Here is a 16,946-nt window from a genome sequence, read left to right on the forward strand (position 1 = left end):
CAAAATCTTACAGGAAAAATATATTATCACATGCTTGTCATGTTAAATTGTTATATTCATATAATACTCATAAAAAATCAATTTTTTTAATAAATTTAATAGTTACCATTTGAGTTAAGACTTTTAAATTTTGAATGAAAATATATTTCTAAATTTTTTCGAGCCTAAGTTCACTTCCACCTAACCCACCATAAAAAGCTATATTAATGTTTATATATTTTTATAATTAAATTTAAATAAAGATAAATCAAAATAGTATGCAACTATATATGATGGAATGGACAAAGATTAAAAACACTACAAATTGTAATTAATAGTGTTAAGAAGGCTTTTGTATATATATGTATATGTGTATGTGTATGTATAACTGACCTATTCTTATGGCTAATAAAAGCTCCTAACAAATTGCTTTGTGATGACTGTTTGGGCATTTCACCAACATTCTCTCTTATTCCATCTTCTCATTCTTTTTCTGAAACCTTTTCCTCAATTTCTCTCTTTAGTTTTTTTTTTTTAAACATTCATTTAATTATTGGTATTTTATAGTCTTTTTGATGGGAGATCACTCTCATTCTCGTCATCGTCGTCGTCATGATCATGAGGACGAGCATGATCAAGATCGAGATGAAGACCACAATCACGATCGTCATCGTTCAAATACGTCTGGCATTATTGGCTTGTCATGCAAAGCATACAAATCTATTGTTAATAAATGGTGTTCTGATAGAAATTCTCCAAAGGAAGAGGAAGGCAAGATCAAAGATCATGATGATTCTTCCAAGGTTTGTACATAAATTTTCAATTCAAATGTATGTATGTATGTATGTTGATGTTTGATTTTCTTTAAATTTCAGAAAGGTAATAAAAAGGAACAAGAAGATAAATCAAAAAAAGGTGAGAAACATTCAAAAAGAGAGAAACAAAATAGGCTAAGTGCGGACGAGAGCATGTTTTCTCGTCAGTTTTCGTTTCTTTCGAAGAGTTCGAGTAGGAGGAGCCACACACCTACACCTGTACCGACTTATTTGTCAAAGAGTTCGATCCGGACATCTAATAGCCCTTCGAGATTCTCGCTTTCGAGAACTTTTAGTAAAAAGGGTCGAGACGAAGATGAAACACCACAAAAACAACAACAGAAGAGAAGTGTTAGTGTCAATCGAGCTTCCACTCTTTCGAGAAGTTTGAACCGAAAAGGCAATTCAGAAACCGAAAAACCTAACCTTTCGAGAAGTACAAGCCAAAGGAGCACCACTCCTATTATATTCTCACACTCCATTGCTCGGAGAAAACCTTTGCCAGTCGAAAAAACACTTGAATGCACCTTGGAGGAGCTCTGTCATGGAGGGCTAAAAAAGATCAACATCGTAAAAGATGTCATTTCTGAAGAAGGGTATGGAACTCTATTTCTCTTTATATGTACGCCATCTTTTTCTCGAGTATATCTAATGTTCATAAGACTTAAATATGCATGATGCTATAATCAACAATTAAATTGAATCTCGAGTTTGAGGTAGACTTATTTATGGTTAGACTACTCGCTTAAATCTAAAGTCTTACCCTATATTTGAAAGGGTTTGAACAAATTAAGCTCAAAAAGTGTGATTTGGATGAAAATATTAAAATCTATTTAAAATACGAATTGAGTTTGAGCTCCTATATTTTGGTCCAAGCTCATCTCGACCTGTTTTCTAATTTTAGAATATAGTCTTTTTTTATAAAATATAAAATTTTAAATTAAGGAAAAATATTTGGTACATTTGAGGGGAGTTTTTAGATTCCGCAAGCAATAAAGAGTTAACAAGTGTCCTATAGCGATATAATAAAATATTAAAAAAATAACTACCTACAAATACAAACGATTTCGAATAAAATTTAAAACTCATATTTCTTGCCGGGTTAGGCAAAACTTCAACAAGCAAGTATAATCTTAATACAATACATAAGCCGGCCAATTAAGGATGAGTAAAGAAACCAATGAACTAAACCGATCCAAATTAGTATGGTTCAATTTAGTTTCGATTTTGGTTTCGGTTTAGCTCTTTAAAAACAATATAATGATAGTAAATATTTTTAAAGGTATAATGATAAATTTAGTCTATAATTTAGCTTTTAATTTTTTAAAAAGTGTCAAATTTGTCCATCAAATTTCAAAAAGAGTCTAATTATTTTTTAATAAAAATATTGACTAAAACATTAAATTTTAAAAGCAACAAACATTATGCATGACAATCCACATATACTTAATGTTAATTTTTTTAATTCTTAAAATTATTTTATTTTTCCTATGAAATACATATAGATTGCCACACAACTTGTCACACCAAAATTATAAAAAATAATTTAACTCTTTTAAAATGTTAAAAATAAGTTTAAATAAAAATAAATACCAAATTAATAAAAAAATTAAATGTTAAGAACTAAATTTATCCTTATAACTTTTAAAACTAATTTGAATTAAACTATATTAAAATCCGTTTCCACCCACCCGATACGACCCGACCCGCATATAAATTCATTTTTTTTTTTTTTTTATGTATACAGAATGATAGTCAAGCAAGAGGAGACACTAACAATTAACGTAAAGCCGGGATGGACCAAAGGGACGAAGGTTACCTTCGAAGGCAAGGGCGATCAGAAACCGGGTTACCTTCCGGCCGACATCATCTTCACGATTCAAGAGAAGAGGCACGAGCTATTCAAGCGAACCGGCGACGATCTGGAGATAGTCGTCGAGATCCCGTTGGTTAAGGCCTTGACGGGCTGTTCCTTGTCCGTTCCGTTGCTCGGAGGTGAAACGATGAGCATACACGTCAGTGAGGTCATATATCCGGGATACGAAAAAGTGATTCATGGCCAAGGGATGCCTAACGTTAAAGGAGACAAACGAGGTGACTTGAGGATTACGTTTCTCGTTAAGTTTCCGACGGAACTCTCCGACGAACAGAGATCGGAGACGTGTAGTATATTGGAAGGTTGTTGTTGAGAGGTAAATCAATTAATTATGTTTTTTTGTATGATTTTCAAGTGATTTTAGTGTTTTTTTGGCTCACATTTTCAAGTGATTTGTAGCTTTTTTTTTTTTTTTTTTTTGAAGCTATATTTGGTATGATTTTGTGTTCTTCAATGGAAGAGGTTGCGGAGGACGAAAACATGAAAACTTTATTTTATTTTAGGTTAAAATATGCAGTTAATCCCTATATTTTTGCAAAATTTGAGATTTACTTCATATGTTTAAAAATTCTAAGTAGATTTTTTAATTAAAAATGTCGGGTCAAAGGTGGTATTTTCGTGAAAATTATGTTTATTGAATTTAAAATTATTTACTTTTTAAAATTATTATGGTTATATAGCCCCAAAACCAGAAAATTATTTTTGGGCGAAATTAAATTGTATATTTTACTATAGTAAAAATTTAATTTCATTATTTTAATAGTCTATATTTTTATAATTTTAAAAGATTAAATTAAAATTTTATCATTTTTGAGGGTAAGGAGTAGCTCGGCTCCGCCACTTGGTTACATAGATAATAAATTTCGGAAAAGTTAGTTCAACTTTTAACTTTTTAATAAATCTGTAAAAAAAATAGTATATTAAATTAAGGTCATTAATCTATTAATAAATTTATGTTTTGGTTATTTAATTTTAAAAAATACAAAATGTAATTAAATTATACGAAAGTTTTCGTTTAAATCATTGGATTGTTAAAATTACTATTATATGGCACTTATTTTTGAAAGATCAAAATGGAAAAAAAGTTTATATCATAATTTGATCTTTGAACTATATCATTTCCCGTTCGAGGGAAAATTAAGACAAAATTATAATTCAAGTATTAAAGTAGAACAAAAAATTAAATACTAAAATGAGAAAACATGTATAGTTCAAGAGCTCATCGTCAAATATTATACATTTACAAGTACAAATATATGTTGGATCAATTACAATGCAGAATCAAACTAAGATAAATCTCAAAACTATATATGAATTTTGATTCGATGTGCAATTTTATATATAAAGTTTGATTTTATGAATTTTATACATGAAATTTTGATTTGATCTAATTTTCAAAATTTTTTTAATACAATTATTGATATAGCATCATTTTTTGTTTATATATTGTAATAGCCCTAATTTGACCCTAGTCGGAAAGTGGTTTCGGGACCACAAAACCAAGTCATAAAAAAACAATTAACTGTTATATTCTATGCTTATAGTATGTGTACATGCAAGTGTGAAAGTTTCATGCTTTAATTTTGTCATTTGTATGTGAAATTTATTAAATAGGACTTAGGTGAGACAATTGTGAAATATGTTGGGTTAATTTTAAAGTGGCCTATTAATGCATAAATACAAAAAGATGGACTTGCATGTCAAATATCTATTTTGTTGTGTAATGGCCGGCCATGATGTGGTTTTATTTAGAATATATGTATTGTTTATTAGTGAAGTGGCTTTATATTTTATAGTATTAATGTATATAAAAATAATAATAGAAAAAGAGGTGATGAAAACAAAGCTTCATTTTTTTTTGGTTCTTCTTGGCCGAATTGAAGAAAGAAAAAGGGATAAGATTTTCGGTCACTTTAAGCTTGGGGAAGGTTAGTATTATGTTAGTTTTTGAAATTTTAAGCTTGATTTTAGTTAATTAGATAGTTTCATACATAGCCTATGTCAAAATTTTGAAATTTGGTGATGATTTGAGCATTCGGTTTTGGTTATTAAAGGAGGAGATTAGATTATAGTCTTTATGTTTTATGAAGAACTGTTGAAGAGGAAGGTTGGAGTTAGTTAAGTTATAAATTTTTAATACTCATGAGTACTATAGCCGAACATAAATTTACTTAATGACTTGAACAAATACCGTGTGGATGTTTGAAATGAATGAATTTGAGGTTTGTTCATATTAGGGATTCGGCTTTGTGCATAACTTTTAAGAGTTTGATTTTGAATAATTTGAGTATTGGAATGTAAGTAATGTTATGCATAGGTTAAATTTTTGTATTCGGCTTTTGTAGTATATATGTATGATTAATCCATTTTTTTTCTTTTCTTTTGCAAATGATATATATAGGGTGATAAATATTAAGACTATTGTTGACTTGTGTTTAGTGATATTCGGCCAAGGACTAAATGTGCTTGCTTATTCGGTTTAAGTAAAGTAAATGTGATTGGTGGATATGATTAGGTTGTGGTTTATTATAGACTTGTTTTGATTGTATAAATTAGCTTATAAATTGGTTTGGAAATAATAAATAATGAGCATGCTTTGTGGCCGTAAGGATTATATGATAGTGTGTCGTGATATTAATTTAGCTAGTCGAATGGATGAGGAATGAATTTGATATATATATAGGTAACATTGACGAGTTGTTTAGCATATGGGTTTTGTATATTGGTTCGGCAACTAAGCTAGAAAAATAATTTTCGGTAACATGGTATCTATGCACATATATAGATATATATATATATAAAGTATCTTAAGTATATTTGTCCATTTGATAAGGTTGACTAATAGTTCAAGTAAGGATTGCTCCATTCAATATGTACATGAATTGAAGTAATAGGTTCGGTAATTAGCTTATGACATACGGGTAATATCATATGTCCGATTATAAGTTAAATACTCGATAGTTGTGGTTCATTGGATATAATGTTTGAATATTGTTTTGAAAAAAATTGATATTTGTATTTAGTAAAGTTGAATAAGTCATTAAATAAATCTATTTGTTTTAATTAAGCTCAAGAACAAAGAGGGTCTAAATCAGATAAGGGAAAGGAAAAAGCAGTCGAGTAGCCTATCCAAGAATCTGCTCAAAATATCCGAGGTAAGTTTTGAGTAGTTTCCTTTAATATATAATTGATGCTAGTTTATAAGAGTATAATAGGTGAATTGAAATTCAGTTAGCACTTGTACAAAGTTGTTTAATAAACAATGCGTGTATATGACTTTGAGGTCGATGGTAACTTTGAGTTTAAGCTTGAATGGCGAAATGATTGTGTGATATTAGGTATAATTTTTGAGTTGAAATGTTAATGATGATGTGCCTATTAAACTTATATCCGAATGTATTAAATGATTACTAAGTGATAGGTTGATTGAGATGTGTTAAATATATAACTAAGTATGCATGGTATTGGAAAAATATCCGGACTTGAAGTCCGCAGGCTTTATGCTGGAAATATATCCGGACTTGAAGTCCGCAGGCTTTATGGTGGAAATATATCCGGGTAAGTCCCGAAGGCATTCATGCTGGTGTTATATCCGGGCTAAGTCCTGAAGACATTCGTGCTGGTATTATATCCGGGCTAAGTCCTAAAGGCATACGTGCTGGTATTATATCCGGGCTAAGTCCCGAAGGCATTCGTGCTGGTGCTATATCGGGGCTAAGTCCCGAAGGCATTCGTGCTGGTGTTACATCCGGGCTAAGTCCCGAAGGCATTCGTGCTGGTATTATATCCGGGCTTAAAGTCCTGCATGCTTTGTGGTGGTGATTTGATTTTGGTTTTAAATCCAGCAGACTTAATGCTGATGATTGGAGTAAGATTATGATTTCGAATGTTCGTAGCAAACTACCATTGAATATATATGTTCAATACATTAAGTCGGTCAGGTATGTATTATATACTTTTATATGTTAGATTGATCGGAATTGAATCATGAATGCGAAACGAGAAGTATATGTGACAATCTCATATGTGTATGTGTGTATTCGGTTATGGTGAAAAGTTATATGAGATTGATTTGGTGATATACATGTTAAATAATATGAATCCAAAGAATGGGTAATAAATCTGCTTGGGACAGCAGCAGTAACGTGATTTCGGAAAATCACCATAAATTGTGGAAGTTGAGTTAGAGGCTGAATAAATTATGTCATGAAATCTTAATGAGTCTAGTTTTTATAAAAGAAACCGTGTAAGCAAAAGAGTTGTCAATAATGAGATATTTGAAGTGGTGTGGAACAGAGTCAAAATGACTTCGAGGTCCCCTGTTCTGTTTTCAGAAAATCATTATAAATGATAAAAAAATGGTTATAAGATAAAATTTATATTCTTAGACTCCCTAATGAGTCTAGTTTCAAATGAAATAAACGATAACATATTTCGAATTCTTTATAATGAGAAATTTAATTCGTAGTGAAGAGTGGTCAGATTAGTCAAACTGTGAAACAGGGGAAACTTCAATAAAAACCTGGTATTGATTGTTCAAACCAAAAATTCTGAAAATTTGATGGATGGAATATATATGAGTCTATTTTCAGGGAAAATTAACGGCACTTGATTTGGTGTTTCTTAGCTCCGATTATAAATAATTTAGTGACTGTTGCTCAGAAAGACAGCTTGTAGTGAATTTGTGATTTTGTTGCAAACATGGTTAAAACTTGTTAATGAGATGCTTTTCGAGTTCTTATGATCTTATTTGTAATTTCAATATTTGGTTTTAATTGATTTCAGATTCAAGTGAGGTGAATTTGCTAAATATGCATTATGTTCATGGATACTTGACCAAAATGGCAATTATCTAGGAATGATTTCTTGAAAATTTGAATAATCGATCTATAAGTAAATTAATTATTTGCATTGCTTAAAACTTACTAAGCATTGAAGCGTACTCCGTGTTCTCTTTTCCATTTCTTATAGGTATATACTTTAGCTCGAGTTGGAAGGGCCGGAGATATCATCACACTATCTAATCATTATGTGAGTTGAGAAGATTGTATATCATCATGGTTTAAGGCATGTATTGGATAGACTATAGGTAGAATGATATTTCGACTTTGTATACATTATAGCCATGCGAAGATGGCTTGCTCATTTTGTTTAGAGAAGCCTTATAATTGAACTAATGTGGTGAAATGTTTTAGTTATAACTTGATAGTAATTAATTTGTTATTAGATATTCGGTTATGTTTTGATAGTGAGTCATTTTAGAAATTTATAAGAGCTCTTATGGAAAATCAATGAGACATGTTTGCATTGTTGATAATTTATGTCTGGTAAGTATCTTTGACCTTATAGAAGTTTTGTTTAGTCAAGTAATACCTCATAACCTTATTCCGGCAACGGATATAGGTTAGGAGTGTTACATATATTGCGTGTATAAATAATTATATATATCCAATATAAAAATAATTTGATGTATTTATTTCTTTAAAAGTATATAACTGATTCAAATTAAAGTTCTATATATATATTTGAACAATAATCAAAATTTTATGCATATAATCACACAAAATCAAAATTGTGTGTTAAATTACACATTAAATTAAATTTCATATATTTGAAATTTATCTGAACTGATAAAAATAGGAAAAAACTAAACTTTGACCTTAAAAGGACATCAAACTAGTTAGTACTCTAATAAATTATTATTATACTTTATAGAGTTTTTTGGGATAAAATACAACTAATTTCACTAAACTAATATCATTGAACTATTCGAAAGATTTCATTTAAGCCATTAGGTTGTTAAAATTGTTGTTTATGACTTTCTTTGTTCGCACCACCTGCACCAATCGAAAGTTTTCCTTTCCCTTCTCTTTTATTGTTCAATTTTCATGATACAACTTTGAACGTAATGAATATGCGAGTTGAAATCCAACCAACTTTCTTCTCTTATATTTGGCACCATCTAATTGACTTATATCTAACATATATTCTTCCATTTGTCAATAAATATTGTCAACAGATATTAATTTACTGTACTAATTATCAAATCATCGTTTAAAACTCACTAGACAAACTTTAAGAAGGAAAGCAAAACAACTTATAATTTAAATAGAAACTTTCAAATTCAAATTCAATATCAATTTTGTAACTTTTTGACGTTAAAAATATAAAACTTACTAATAATTTAATTCAATATGTAAACTCATTAATAATTTAATCACATTAAGTGTTGTTTTTTTTGAAAGAAATACTTTAAAGACTTGAATTGCATTAAAAAGGGCAAAAAACCATTCAAAAGAGCTATAACCTATTTTCATATCAATGTCAATATTGTCATTTCCTTTTTAAATTTCTCTAAGTGAATATTCGAAGTGTTTTTTCTTTTATCTATACACTTTAAAGCATTGGTTTGTACCATATATCATATGTGTATCTTTATGCATTGTTTCATCTTTGCTGTATAGATGACTAGAAATATTAGCTATACAAACATCTAATACTAAAATGTATCTTCATTTTGCTTTCGAGTGTGCCACTCAGTCTGCTCAGGGCTATTGGACATTCTGCGTCGCACGATCTTCATGCCTAGGAGAGTTAGTATAAACCTGCCCTTGTTCTCTCACGTCCCGGAACATGGATAGAAATGAATTGAGACCTTCTTATGAAGCACCTCCCAAGATCCATAATAACAATGAACTGAATGAACTCGTAGTCCCAGGATTAGAGCCAGCTTCGGCTTGCGGTAGCTCAGGTTGTCCTTGTCCAGGAATCTGCACAGAGTCAACAATCTGGCCCACATTGTTGTTTCCCGTGTTTCCTTGAGGGCCAGCAGCTTCTCCGGCAACATTTGCTGGCATTGCTTGATCAGATATGGTTCTCGACCCCAGCCCGGAGGAAGGATCTGTATTAGCTAGGCCTGGATTCCGGGTGTTTAATCTTCGAATGTGTAGAGTAGATGCAAGTATAGTCGAAGAAGTGATATGGAAGTCCGGATGCTGCTGAAGCTGAGATCGCCGGCTTTGCATAAACCTTTGAACTGCTGGTACCTAGAAGTGTAACGTACTGATAAGTACTAGAAATGTAAACAAAATATCTATATCGGAAATTTTCTTTTCCGCAACTTATTTGTTGTTATGTTACTCCGAATCTTCGTTCTTATGGAAGTATTAGTGTTCAACAAACACCCGGACCCAAGTATGGGAATTTGATCCCCAATCACTCTCCCTACACCTAGCCGATAAATTATATTTACTAGTTACATTTAAGTGAATTTTAAATCATAAATTCCCATAATAAGACTAGATAAAAAGTTATAGGGTAAATTACATTAGCAGTCACCTAACTATGATTTTTTTTTTTCCTTTTTTGGTCATCCAACTATGAAAAGTTATAAAATAGTTACTCAATTATTCAATTATCTTTTTTGGTCACCCAACTATTTTGGATTTTTGGGTGTTTCCAGCCAGCTGGTGACTAAAAAAAGACAAAATTGAACAGTTGAGTGACCAAAAAAGAAATTTACTAATAGTTGGGTGACCATTTTGTAACTTTTCATAGTTGAATGACAAAAAGAAAAAAGAACCATAGTTCGGTGACTTCAACCTAAGTTTACCCAAAATTATATCAAAACCACAGTATAGAACAGAAGATTGCCAGCCTTTTCAATGATCATTACCTCAAAACGATTCCAAAAGTACAGAATAAGGTGCTGCATGAATGCGGCAGCAGTAGAGAGAGCCAAATACGAAAAACCTTGAGAAATTAAAAAAAAAAAATCAGAAAAAGAAGCAAATTCCGAGGCTAATTATTCTAAGAACGGTATAGGATCATACCATATGCATAGGAGAAGAAATAAATGTGAAAAACCAGAAAGTAGAGAGAAAAGAATCGAGGAAAAAACTTCATTGATATTGGTGTCCGAACACTGCAAACAGAAACAATCATATTAAATAGATATGGGATTCAGAAGATACGGAGTAAACTCGTTCGATGCAATCGTATATCGTAGATAATAACCTGCACCCAATTAAAAACCAAAAGGAGCCGGAATTATCTAATTGAAGTTATATGATTATAACCTACAGTTGAGAGCTACGTTGCTCCAACTCTTTATTTTTCTTAAAGTATTCATGTCCGACACAATTTCAATGTGGGTATTAGGACTCTCCAAAGACCCTCTAAATACATGAAAGAACTTGGAAAAATTTGTATATACCCGTGTCTAACACATACCCACGTTCGACACTTACACCGAAGTTCAAGTAACTCAGGTTGAGAGATTTCTCCATTTTGCTCAAATTTATGCCTGCCATAAACACCACCTACTGGTCCTAACACCTAAGAAAACATGTATAACCCAACTCTTTCTAGTTCAGATATATATATAACGAGAGAAAGAGAGAGAGAGAGAGAGAGAGAGAACCTGATCAGTATAAAAAGTTCACATATCCAGACAAGAATTAAAACCATGAAAGCCAATAGTTGATCATCATAGAACTCAAACAGAAAAAAGAGGATGCCAATCATAATCTGCAAGACGACAACAACATTCTTTAAGGCTAGTGGCAAACGCTTGAAAGTTCGAAAGAAAAGCCAAGAGATTTATGCCTACCGGTACAAATACAAGCGATTCAATTACATGCACAAATATCAACTGAAATGTTGGAAGCCTATGTCGAGCGTGGTGTTGAAGCTGCACTGAAATAATTTAAGAAAAGGAGATACAATTCATATTTGAAAATTGAAGGAAAAATGATGCATTTCAACGATGTCAAAGTGCTGCCACCTCTTTCTAGACACAGAATTCATCCATCAATATAATCCAATTGAATAACTCCTTCAGTAAACTATAGGCAAAAGGTCAAAACATAGAGTCTCTAAATCAAAAGTAAAAACCCATCTAAAAGGATTTCAAAAGTCTAAGGGTGATAAGTTGGTATCCAAGTTTTTAATCATAAACTTCTTCAACAAATTGAAATGAATGCAATCTGCACAAACATTACATTGCCTTGCACAACGTCACATGGCCTGCCAAGAAATAGAAGTTAACGGACCTGTGAACTTAAGCATGCGAGTCTGAGTTTCCCTCAATGTAAATGATACCGACATGGTCGTTGTGAAAAATACAAACAAAGACATCATGAGCACACCGCACTTGGTGACAAGGTAGTCTGCATTGAAACCAGATAAAAAATAACTTCAAGGAAAATTTCATCCATTGATGACAAAACAAGATTATAGTACGAAATATGACAATAATATACTATCATCTTTGCTATTTTATAAGGATCAAGTGCCATTATTCTCACCATTTGTACCACTTTCTTTCTTATTCTCATATTTCTATCTTTCTTAATGTGTTCTCTAAGTATGTGCCATTTTTCTTGAAGTACACGTGTTAGAAACCCATTTCTGACACGGGCCTCAGAATATGGCACTCAAAGGGTCCCTCAAACACATGCGAAAACTTAGCAAAAATTGAACATATCCATGTCGGAGTCATACAGGTATCCGACATTCACACCCAAGTTCAAGTAACATAGGTGGTTTTAGCATTAGATGGCTAGTGAAATAAAATGTCTTAATGTGTAAAAGAAATTAAAACTACAAACCTCCAAGTCTTGCAGAACTACCAGGCAATTCTTGTGCATAACTAAGATTATAGAACTCCTTCGTCTGAAAGTTATAAAGATAACCTGAAATACAGTTCCAAAACAAGCTATAAAGAGGAACAAAATAGCCCCAAAATGACCATGCAAAAAGAGAACTCCGGTTCAAACCCTGAAAAAAACATTGTTGGGAGAGGCAGCCACAGACCCCCAAAGGATCAATCTTCATAGATTATAAAACTGACATAAAGGATACGTTGGTCATACCAAAAAAAAAAAAAAAAAAACAACAGCTACAAGGTGACTTTAAACATTTAGGTACACAAAAGCTACCATAAGGACTAGAAGGATATGCAGAGTCTGCTTATAATGTCATAATGACCATTATCGGCACTGGGATTAAGTGCATAATGTTATGGACATGTATGATAAATTGTGAATATATAAAGAAAATAATCATTCAAAGATGTTAAGTGACTAATAAAATGAAAGCTAAGAATGTAATGATAAAACGACCTTAAAATGAAAATCACTGATGCATTGAAAGAACTGTATCAAATATTGCATGATAAACATGTTGTTACATAGTGTAAAACTCAAAAAGCTATTGAAGAAAAGTGTGATGCAGCATTTGAATACAAAGTATTACCTAGGCCAGGCTTATGCAATAAGCTATTCATCATAATAGTGTCATACCCGACAAATCTATTGATGAGAAGTTGCTGCCACCTGCAAACAAGTTGGCATTAATGTATGGCTTTCTTTCTCATTTTATTTACGCATCACATGAAGATAAAAACATAGCAATCTAAGAAAGATGAAAGTGGAAGTTGCAAATAGTAAATTTCAGCAAATATACCTGTTCCCAAAACAGGGATGTCGAGCTGATAAGCTAATATTAACAGTACGGATGTTATGCTGTGACTTAGCTGCTTCAGGCAGCAAGAAGTAACCCTGCAGCAGTGGCATTTTCTTATGTTTAAAGATACAGACTTCAAATGGTGGAACGCATTAAAAAATCTTAGAATGCATCAAAGATTCACCCAAAAAAAAGAAGAAAATTCAGACTGAGAGAAAATACCTTTTCCAAAGAATAGAGATAAGTTGGTTCAAATGCTTTACTTCTTCTCTCAAGCCAGTGCACTGAAACCAACAGCACAATTTTTTTTAATAAAATAAAAAGTATACACCCTAGGATGCCAAAAATGCCAAATTGCTTATAACATATATGGTGTGTTCGCGTTCGTGTGCTTGTTATTTGCTATTCATGCTCAACAAAGCAAGAAACAGAATCTTTTACAAGAAGAATCAAAATCTATCATTACTATAAAACCTAAGTATTCATAATTATTTCTGAAAGCTCACAATTTGACCAAGTGAACAAAGATGAGAGGATAGAATGATGTCATCACCTGCATATGAGTTAAGCTTGTCGAAGTGAAGTATACGCAACCATTTAGGAACATCAAGATTTAGATGTAAACCTGTTATGTTCTGCACTTAAGAAGTTCAAAACTCAGCAAAGAGAAATTTAAGCCATGAAAACAAAGGATATGTTTGCTGCCTTTTTTACTCACCAACAACTTATGGAAACTTGCAAAGATTTGAACTGCATGTCTCCAAATAAAAGATAAACGTCTGTACCACTTTTTGCCAAAGTGCACAACAGCTACTTTAAATGTCTGTTTTGCTGATAAAGAGAAACCGTTATGTGTCTCCTCATTATCGATTTTAGCAACAACATTGTCGATATTTGGCTTAGAGATTTCACCATTGGTAGAGCTTTCTGCATGTTGCTTAATAAGATCACCATCAGTATTCCAGAACTTCCATGCTGATTTCCCCTTCCTAGCGCCTGAATCAAACCAGTTCAACCAAAACTTGGCATCCAAGAACATCAACCCTTCATCAACAACACTTGCAACTTCTACATTTTCAGTTGCGGTTTTTAAATCAGTGTTATCTACAGTAACGGTTTCAGACTCATTTCTTGACCACAAGCCAGCACTGGTTATCTACATTAAAGGACAAATTTGAGGTCTAAAGGAGCAATAGAATTATATCAAATAGGTCTCTTGTCTCTTCAAGCTCTATGTATCATTAATATATTACAAATAAAAGCTAATATCTTACCTTAATCTGAATAAGTTGTACTTCATTTGAATCAATTCCAGAGAGCTCACTCGAACATCCAGGCTTCATATGCAAAAAAAAGTATCACAATTCATTCAAGTTTTCCTTACATGTCAAGAAAAAAATTTAAAGGGAAAGGAAAAATTAATCACATGTTGGCCATCCCTCTCCCACTTATAGAGCTGAGCAAAAAAATAAAAAAAAAAAAAATGAGAAAACAGTATACTGATTCAAACCGTAGTGTTTCGTTTGGTTTTATTGAATTTTCTTCATTTTAGTTTATATAATACTTAAACATATATGGTTCGGTTCAGTTTTTGGTTCAAAAGTTAAATAACTACAGCAATTTGAACCAGACAGAATTCTATTTTTATTTATAATTATTTCTAATATAAAAATTGATATTTTATTCTAAATAAGTAAAAAATTAACCAACCCGAACCAGTGGAATTCAGGTCAGCTTGGTTCATTTGTCAATGTGCTCATGTTAGTTGGCAGTCTATATGTCTTCCCAAACCTGGAGGAGGTCTTGGAATCAAAGACATAAAGTCTTGGAAACTTGCTTGTATTCTTAGAAACCTTTGGGCTATTCTTGCTTCAGCTGGTTCCACTTGGATAGCATGGATCAAATCCTAAGTGCAAACTTAGGAATTGGTGAAAGCTTTCTGCAGTTGAGGCCAATGGCACAACGGGTCATGAAGCAAGTGAATGGCACTTTAAGAGGCCTTTCCCAGGGATAAATACATAGTGGCAGCAGTTCAGCAAGAGTTAAGGCTGGGGAAGGATAAAGTTGAATGGCATAGACTGATTTGGTACCAATTCTCAGTCCCCGAAACACGCAATTATCTCTAAGATGGCAATTTTGGATAGACCTCCCAACAAGAGATAGGCTAGTACGATGGGGACTTGTAGAGGATGAGCACTGTTTTTATGCTCTAAATGCATTTTCTTAGACTGCAGTTTCTCCAAAGAGCTATGGTAGCAAATACCGGTGTTATGCAACATCAAAACGAAAGTCATTGATTGAGACCACAAATTATACTGGGCACTTAGCAACCTAAAGGGTAAATCCTCGATCACTATCATCATCAAGTTAGCATTTGAATGCCTTCATTTATGTTGTACGGAGAGAAAGAAACAATAGATTTTTCAACCATTCTATGGATGAACCATCCCAACTCCTAATCAAAGTAAAATAAACAGTGACCAAGACATTATAGTCTCCTATAAAAGTTGTAACTGACTTTGTAACTGGCATGTTTGACTTTAGTATTTGCTTCATTAAAGTAGCAGGCCTTAAAAATCCAAAGCTGACTCGAACTGAACCGTAACCACCCTTACCACTGCCATCCTAGTTCAATTCCCTAATGATATTTAGCAATCCTGTTCACCCTATTGTAAAACAATGAACACCCTCTAACTATTTATAGTACTTGTAAAATCGTATTCCAATGGGCGTTTCGATCATTAAAATCATCTATTCTACAATTAAATTTAGTTGATCAAACGGTCAGCAGTAAGAGAACCACTTTCTCAAACTTCAATTATAAAATTAAGCTAGTAAGTTGGAATTCTGAACAGTGAATATAAATTAAACCTAAAACAGTTCCAAACAAGAAATACCCAAAAAAATTTAGCTGAAATTACGTCAACTAAACTCTTCTAAACCCGATTAAACAATCCCACCCCCCAAAAAAAAATCAGCAAAAAGAAAAAAAAACCCACCAAATTAAAAGAAAATACCTGTTGAACATAATTTGCATGCATAGTAACAAGAATACAAAAGAAAGTAATAGCAATGAAGAGATAGATATACTCCAATGCTACCCTAACTCTTGGGGTTAATATCTGAGAAAATCTCCCTTGAACCCTCATAAATGTTTGCTCTGGATCCATTTTTTTTCAAATTTTTTTTTCTTAATCTCCCAATCAACTATATATTCCACAACTTTCAGATTAAACGACCTTTCATTTTTTTTTTTCCCTCTTTACTCTTTCTGGGAAAATTTTGTGGGTTTATATTACAATAGCTGTCTGATATTGAAAATGTTCGCGAAGTCTGATTTTGACCGCCATTGTTCTTTTTATTTAGGATTAATGCCAAAATTAGCCCTCAAACTATTTCAATTTTCACATTTAGGTACTTCAATTTTTTATTATCAAGAGTAGTACCTAAAATATCCATTTCACGTTATTTTACCCCAAAAATATATTATGCCCGATAAGAATGTGCCATGTGGTATGTTTTTATTGGTTGCTATTGTGTTTTGAAGTAAAATGAAATAAAATTAAAATTTGAGTACCTAAATGAAAAAAAAATGGCATAGCTTGAAGGTAAATTTTGTATTTAAACCTTTTAATAATGTATAGTATTCTTTCTCATTTTTCTTAAGGTCAAATTATGCAATTATTCTTTTATTATGAATTTAATTTTGAAATTTGAGTCATGACCCAAATAATAGCAATTAAATATCTTTAGTTAAATTTTACTATTACTCACGTATTATATATAAGTTGTGGATTGAATCTTTTATT

The 16,946-nt window shown here is 32.1% G+C and overlaps 2 protein-coding genes across 5 annotated transcripts; one reads left to right on the forward strand and one right to left on the reverse strand.

The window, feature by feature from the left end:
- Positions 1-433: 433 nt before the first annotated feature.
- Positions 434-6,057, forward strand: LOC108481317 (uncharacterized). Its single transcript, XM_053025305.1, has 4 exons — positions 434-782; positions 855-1,390; positions 2,542-2,986; positions 5,739-6,057. Exons 1-3 carry the CDS (start codon positions 555-557, stop codon positions 2,981-2,983), a joined length of 1,206 nt encoding a protein of 401 aa, XP_052881265.1. The 5' UTR covers positions 434-554; the 3' UTR covers positions 2,984-2,986; positions 5,739-6,057.
- A 2,923-nt stretch (positions 6,058-8,980) lies between these two features.
- LOC108483535 (membralin-like protein At1g60995) lies at positions 8,981-16,462 on the reverse strand. Of its 4 annotated transcripts, XM_053017933.1 has the most exons (16): positions 16,155-16,462; positions 14,564-14,593; positions 14,412-14,474; positions 14,050-14,293; positions 13,856-13,968; positions 13,691-13,772; positions 13,360-13,421; positions 13,138-13,232; positions 12,928-13,007; positions 12,282-12,365; positions 11,724-11,840; positions 11,282-11,367; positions 11,093-11,199; positions 10,503-10,594; positions 10,346-10,422; positions 8,981-9,716 (listed from the first exon to the last, which is right to left on the reverse strand). In XM_053017933.1, exons 1-16 carry the CDS (start codon positions 16,305-16,307, stop codon positions 9,330-9,332), a joined length of 1,872 nt encoding a protein of 623 aa, XP_052873893.1. In that variant the 5' UTR covers positions 16,308-16,462; the 3' UTR covers positions 8,981-9,329. The 4 variants fall into 4 exon arrangements, with proteins under 4 accessions (XP_052873893.1, XP_017642476.1, XP_052873887.1 ...); XM_017786987.2 differs by lacking the exon at positions 14,564-14,593; XM_053017927.1 differs by having other exon boundaries at positions 13,856-14,293.
- Positions 16,463-16,946: the final 484 nt, after the last annotated feature.

Source organism: Gossypium arboreum, chromosome 1 (genome assembly GCF_025698485.1).
Source record: "Gossypium arboreum isolate Shixiya-1 chromosome 1, ASM2569848v2, whole genome shotgun sequence".
Lineage (NCBI taxonomy): Eukaryota > Viridiplantae > Streptophyta > Magnoliopsida > Malvales > Malvaceae > Gossypium > Gossypium arboreum.